The 7,255-nt window shown below is 36.3% G+C and overlaps 1 protein-coding gene across 13 annotated transcripts in view; it reads right to left on the reverse strand.

Annotated features, from left to right (window-relative positions):
* Positions 1 to 7,255, reverse strand: part of LOC117167579 (protein kinase C, brain isozyme) — a 1,572,697-nt gene that overhangs the window by 1,079,145 nt on the left and 486,297 nt on the right. Inside the window, exon 1 of one of the 13 annotated variants that reach the window (XM_033352630.1) lies at positions 6,531 to 6,646. The exons of the other annotated variants lie outside the window; for them this stretch is intronic. Within the exon in view, the coding sequence (XP_033208521.1) occupies positions 6,531 to 6,594 (64 nt within the window). The 5' untranslated portion in view covers positions 6,595 to 6,646. Of the gene's footprint in view, positions 1 to 6,530; positions 6,647 to 7,255 lie in introns of those variants that run through there. 13 annotated transcript variants of the gene reach the window in all.

A 7,255-nucleotide genomic window follows, 5' to 3' on the forward strand; every position in this document is an offset into this window, starting at 1 on the left:
ACAATACGCCAATTAGCACAAATTGTAAGTTCCGACAGTGCCTACAAGTGTGCCTACTGGCCGCTAAATGGCAATACCGGTTTCATATGTATACACCTGGTAGATGATTCAGTTAAATAATATTTATCACCCTCATCAAAAGAAAGTTGCTGAAAACAACGAAGTGTCAAAAAGGGAGCACAAAACAATCCGTATGTGACTGTAGTGAGACGAAAGGTTTGAACCAATTCTTCTGGTGAATGTCTCCATCGAATAAGTTGAAGATCTTGATCATCAGGATGCACTAAGGTTTGTCTGCACATTTTTTCCACGTGAGCCTAGACAACGATCCGAAAGGGTTTTCAACGCAGCAAGATGTCCATCAAGTTTGAAAGAATTGTTGGGCTAGTGTAAAGACATTCATTCAGAGAAAATCATTTTTCTGTACGCTAAGATCTATTGAAGACCACCCGAAGTTTGGTCGTCGAGATTGTCTCACACAAAACTTCATGATGTGGTAGAAAAAGAGAATAAGATGAATCCTGACGAAGTGATGACTCAGTTGTTAAAACCGTTTTACCAAGGTTAATTAAAACGAAAAAGTCCTTACATTCTTGTTCTTCTGGAGTCAAGATAATCTTTGAATGCATCTCCTGACCCTCCCAGAATTTTTGAATATCGAAGGTCACATTGTTCAACACGGAGATGTACATTCCGACAGCTGCTGTTGACTCAATTGTTGAATCATTGGACGCATTTTCCATAATTTTTACGAGTAAGATCTACCCGAAATTAGTATTCTGAGCAACAAAAGCAGTAGGAGGTCCTTTAAGAACGTTTAAAAGAAACAGATTTGGAACGAAATTTGCTCCAATGATAACATCAAGAACCTTCTTACTTCCGAAGTCTGGATCAGCCGAGCGCAGTCCTAAAAGGTAAGGCTAATTTTTACTGCTCTTTTCGAAACGTGGAACATGTGAAGAAAGTTTTGGAAGAACAAGAGCATCAATGCGATATTCAAAGTGGAAGTCGAAGTGTCGAGCTAGCATGCAAGAAACTAATCCATGAGTAGAAGTAGGAATATTATTCCCCACAGATAGAAGACCCACTTCACAGCTGGCATAAGGCATTTTAAGCCGTTAAGCTAGAGACTCTGAAATAAGAGACACTTCCGATCCCTGATTCAACAGGGATCGAATCAGGGCTAAAGAACCGTTGCTAGCCCTGACTTGCAGGATAGCTGCTGGTAACAGACGTTTAGCTCTAGGGCGAGTGACATGATGCATCACTTGCTGATTAGCAGTTGAGAGTTGCTGATTAACGTCCAAATTGTTTAGTGTCTGTTGCATGAAGTTCACAGCCTGCGAGGAAACTATGATGACGTTAACAGTTAAGGAAAAGTTTCTTCCTTGTAGAAAATTCCCTTCGTTGAGTGGCAGTCATAGTTCGAAATTTGTCAGCTTCAAAGATCTGAAATGTGCGAACCTTGCTTTAAAGAATGGTGCACAAGAATTCATACGTTGTATATTCACTCGAGTGATCCAGTGACGTTTTCTAATCACGTCGTGTTAGAGCATCTGAACATGAAGTAAGAAAACAAGAAAATGAGACAAACTATTTACTTAATATCCAAATGCCCTGCAAACTTCCAAATGAGAATTGGTCAGAATTCTCCTGTTCTTGTAACGCTTTTTCAGAAGATTCCAGGTTCGTTTATAGTTCTTATTTGTTACAGATATGTTCTCGAGTAACTGTGCAGGTTCTCCAGAAAGATTAGTCTTCAAATGACAAAGCTTTATGAAATCTGCTATTTCGGCGTTCTATCAATTAAAGATGTAAATAGATAGGAGAATTTTTCCACTCAGTAAAATCTTGTGAAAATGTTGGTAAAACAATTTTTGGAAGCGGCTTGGTTGATGACGTTGCGATTACATGCTGGTTCGAGTTAGCTTTGGAAGCCGCTGTATTAAGCGAAGGTAATGCGTTAAAGGCATCAAAGTATTTCCATTCAGCATGTTGGTTCCATTCCTCGACTTTTTTGTAAAATCTGTCATCTAAGTGAGGTAACTTACGTTCACGAGGATTTTTCAACAACTGAACATGTTGTGTTTGAAGTTTAGAAAAATTTGATTCAAGTGTTTGTAATAAAGAAGGAGACATGAAAAAGTTTTCTTTGTGCAACCCCCGAGTGGGCTCCTTTGGTAACGAAGAAAAAGAGTTTCGAATCCATTCACCGAGTGGTACTTGTTCTAAGAGGCACAAGTCCGCAATCGACATTTTAAGACACACGATCGTTTTTCGATTAAAATTGGTAAAAACAAGACCTCGATTAACACTGATCAAGTTAAAAAGGTTAAAAAATTTTTTACGTTGTCCGCATTTGACATTAAATTGGCATGTTAAGAAGTATATGTTTGAAGCGAAGATACTTATCTAAAAAGAATGAAGAAAACAGAGTATATTGTCACTTTATTTGATAGTAATGTGCACTTGTTACATTCAACATAATTCACTCGCATAATGTGAAATTATGTGCATTGTTCACATCTTTTCATAACACGCAATTATAAAGGACATACGCGTGTCGCAATTCAAGTGCACTGTACTAACCTTTTGCACTATGATGAGGCCAATTTTTCCAAAACCTTTAGAAAGCGGCTTGAACTGATGCTCCTTTTCTGATGTCCGCGGTACAAATGTTCAAAGAGATGCAGCTTAGATTGTTCGAAGCACATGGCTCTTAACATTAAGTCTTAAAATTCACTTCTCACTCTAGATAATCCCAGAAGAATACATCAGTATAAAAACTGTAAACCGTCACTTTTGCACTCAATTACTGATTTGAAATGCAAACATTATAGTACTATGGGTGCTTTCATGCCTCTGCAAGGAGGCAGCCTGCAGACAAAAACCCATAAGAGTGAAAAAGATGGACAATTCTCTATCTCTTTCACTCTTATAGGTTTTGACTCAGGATAAGAGAAAGCAATATAGACAGAGAATAAAGTTTATCATTAAATTTCGAATAGATTCCTTCCACACTTTGCTCATATGTATTGCACAACTTTATGCGTCTTATTACAATATTTTTACTTTTATGCCAACGCGTCAATTATGATCTACAATGATCCAATCTTTTATGTGGCACTCATTCTTTATGCTTATCAGCAATTATGAGATTATAACAATATTCGTAAATCGTTCTGTCCTGCGCAGAAACTATCATGAGAGTTTTTGATGGATAGAATTTACTGCACACGTAGCAGAATTAATCAGGGTCTCTTTTACAATGATGTTTTCAAGTGCTAGCTTTAAGATCAAGTTGCGATTTAGGAGTAACTTTAGATTGTCGAGTTGACGATTTTTTTATTTTATTCAGAAATGCCATAAGTATATGATAGATCCACACATTAGTGATCCTGGTCCGAATGCAGGTGAGTTTTTTGTCCTAGGAGTAATATAATTCGCATACCTCCCTAGTGCTTAGTAAGAGGGTTTTCCGACTTTGTCAAAGACAAAGTAAACTCATCGTTGGACACACTATGGCTTTATCCTGACACCCTAATGCCTACTTCAAGGAAGTACGTTCCTACTGGCTTCGGTACTCCAACAGATAGTTAAACTAATCATTCTACAAAACGCCTTTCAGGTTAGTTTATATCGTTCACAGAATCTGTCGGAGTAGCAGAATTTTGTCATTCGTACAAGCAACAAGATCATACGGAGAGAAAATCTCATTTGTACGGTTCTTATCTGCATAATGCTGTCGACGGCATGAATATTTACTGTGCGAAAAACTGCCTAAATTTTTTTACAGAATCTATTAAATTAATGTTACTTAAGGCAAAACATTATTCTTTGAAACTCATGAGAATTGTAAATAATTTATCAGCTTGTTTGGCAATTGGTCTAGTTTTTAAAAGAAGTGAACGTTTATTGTCAAAATAAAACCTTCTCTGTTTTATTACGTAATCAAAAAACTAGGAAACAAACTTTTATATTATACATTTCGACTAAATTAAAGGATTAGTTTTAAAAAGCGAGGAGAACTTTTAATAATTCCGAACATTTCTGAATTTGGCATTTTTTTAATGGATAAGTGTTTACCGTAAAAATAAGATTTTTCTGATGTTTGCGCTTTGAAAAAAACGACCGAAAAATGTTTCAAAACATTAATTCTAATAATGCCACCGGTGAAATTCTTGGCTGACAATCGTAAAAAGTGTCAATAATTTCTAACTTCGGTAGCATTTCGCCTATTTTGACAAATAGCCTAAGCCACGAAAGATGTAAATAATTTCAAACGTTGGTAGCATTTGGCCTAGTATTAAAACTAGGTAATAGTTTGTAGACAAATTTGTCCCTTGTTTGACTTCGTCATGAAAATAAGACATTGTCTGTTGCCTGTATTGTTCAAGTAAACTATTTAAAATGCTTTCAAAATATAAAATACCCTTATGTCATCAGAAGTGATGCACTGTTTTCAGAAATTTATGGGTACACGCGATAGCTATTTAAAGTTAAACAAAACGTATTGGTAAAGGTGTAGTTCTGAAATTATTCTTTGGAGGTTTGTGCATAGTTGAAATTGAGAAGATTTCTGAAAGTTGAAAAAATAGAAAATTCAAACGACTTCACGTAATGCAAAAGAGTTCAGAGATTAAAAAATATTTTAGATAATTGAGGGTCTACAACAGTCTAGTCAAATTAAAAATATTCTAGAGGATTCAAAAGAATTTAGGGAATTTAAAATATTGTCGGGAATTTAGGAGAATTCATATGCAAATTTTAAAAGATTTAAAAAAACCTTCAAAAGAATTTGAAAGAGTATATATGAGTTCTAAAAGTTCATTTGAAATTCGAAAAATTTTAAACTTTGAAGTAGTTCAAAGTAACTTAAAATTTATTCTCATAATTTCAAAATAATTCAAAAACATTAAAAGAATTCATTGGTCTCGTGAAAGGTAAAAATACAGAACATTTAAAGTTAACAGAAAACTCAAAATATTCCAGGGAAGTTTAGAGAATACAAAAAACTTCGAGAAATTCAGAAACAATTTATTGTATATTGTAAAGATGATAAATCTCTGTAGAGTTTGTTTAATTCTACAGGATAAAAAATATTCGGAGAAATTTAAAATAGTTCATAGTGTGTAAAAGGGTCGGTTTTTCTTGCTTGAAAATGAGTCTTCATATTAAATTCTGCAAGGAGCCACAAACGCACTCCGTGTGAAGGGACCTACTGCCACCCATACTCCTGACATCCTACGCCTTCAGTTTCCGATCCCAGCACGAGGTGGTGGGCCTTAAACATATCATCAAGGGCGTTCTTTACTCGATCGTCGATTCACAACTCTCCCTATACTTTGTCACGGAAGTGTGATGTCACACCTACTCACCACTCCATGGTATGGCCACCTAGGATCAGGGCAGTAACTATTCCACCTCCACAGTTACTGGCTATGGTCAGAGTCAACGTTTGGCCAGTTAAGCCTCCCGCAGTATGTTGCCATCTATGTCACCCTGAGAATGCCATGACAGGAAGACGTAATACCAAAGAACACAACCCTGATCTCACGAACCCGGCTTACTCAATGCCACATACACACCAAACAACGCCATATTACCTCGATGTGTAACGTCACTATGGGGACCTGTCAACATATGATCGGAAACTGGGCGAGAGTGGTCTCAAAGTTTATTGGATGGACTATCAATTGGACTTCAACTTTGAGATTCGCCTGTGCAACGAGCGACCACCGAGTAATTAAAATTGTATATTGTAAAATTGGTAACTTTACGTATATTTTTAATTTATGTATGCGCATGCGTGCGCAGGTTAGATCGAGGTTAGGTTATTGACGCGTCAGAGGAACGTAGCGTGGATACAGACTTCGACTTAGTCACATTGGTTATAGATTAATAGGCCTGGATCCACGTATACTCTTATTCTACATCAATTCGATATTCCGATCACATCTTGAATTTTGGATTTTTCTGCTGAAAACCAAGGTTGGAAATTTTCCGAGATTCATGAAGCTTTTTCTCGTTAAGCTTCATGAAGCTTAGGATTTAGATTTAGTGCATGAATACTATGATTTAGTTACGTTTTTATATATTCGGCTACAAAAAATATTTCATGGTTTATTTAGGGGATATTTAGTTTACATTTCCTTTGCTAGGCCGCTGTAGTCTTAAAACAAAAACTTCTATTATGATGTCAGTTTTAGGATTTAACGTAGAAAACCGTGATCTCAATGATATTTATTATATGTATATCAAAATCTCGCGAATACTGTCACGGAAATCAGCTTATACTTTTATTCGACGATTATTTTTAGTTCATAGTCTTTTCCGATAGTGGCGCTGTGACTTGGGTTTTGTTAGGGACCCTGTAGCGAGGGACGTGCTAAAGGCTATGTGAAGGGGGGAGTTGAAACGAAAGTTGGAGCCAGTGGTAGAAGGCGTGATATATTTAAACGGCAAAAAACACGACAAACACTAAGCATATCGAAGGTACCAATGCGTGAAGCCATAGAAAGTTTCAATACCTGTACAGTATCTGCTGTTTGAACGAAAGTATCGCTGTATTACATTTTCGTATATTATCTCCATTTGGAACGGAAGTGTCTCTCTTCTCGTTCAACCAATCCGCAGTCAGCTGCTCGATTGGCGCGACCCTTACTAGAGTGTCCCTATGTTTCGTTATTTCGAGCCCGTTGTTTGGTTTGGTCGGTTTCTGTGTATAGCGAAACATAAATGCTTGAAATAATTTAAAGATTCCACAGTAAGCATTATGAACAAAATATATAGTCTTCGATCAATGATTTTCAACCTTGAATTAATTTTATTCAGTCAAAATTATTCAAGATACATAGTAATTCTGTTGAAATTTCAAATTTTCCCGCCCATTACTTGAACTCAGGATCTTCTGGCATTTTTAAAATCCCACGAAATTTGTATGCCGTATAAGTACATGAAACCTTAAAAACTAAGTTAGTAATAAGAAATTATGTTGATTACGCGGTTAATTATGTACGATTTTTCTATGAAATTGACTCTTAGATTCGTAGGGATTGACCTGCTTGGCGCGTTGCACAAAACCTATCACTTTCATTCTTGGTCCTATTTGCGACACGTACGTCCGGTGCGGATTCATACTGGTTGGACTTTCGTTTGGATTTTATTGGTCTTTATTTAAATTCACATTTACATTCACGACCAGTAAATTAAAAAGGAAGGATTAACGATGTCCAAGGTTTATATTTCTATTATC

Source organism: Belonocnema kinseyi, chromosome 2, assembly GCF_010883055.1.
Source record: "Belonocnema kinseyi isolate 2016_QV_RU_SX_M_011 chromosome 2, B_treatae_v1, whole genome shotgun sequence".
Taxonomy (NCBI): Eukaryota; Metazoa; Arthropoda; class Insecta; order Hymenoptera; family Cynipidae; genus Belonocnema; species Belonocnema kinseyi.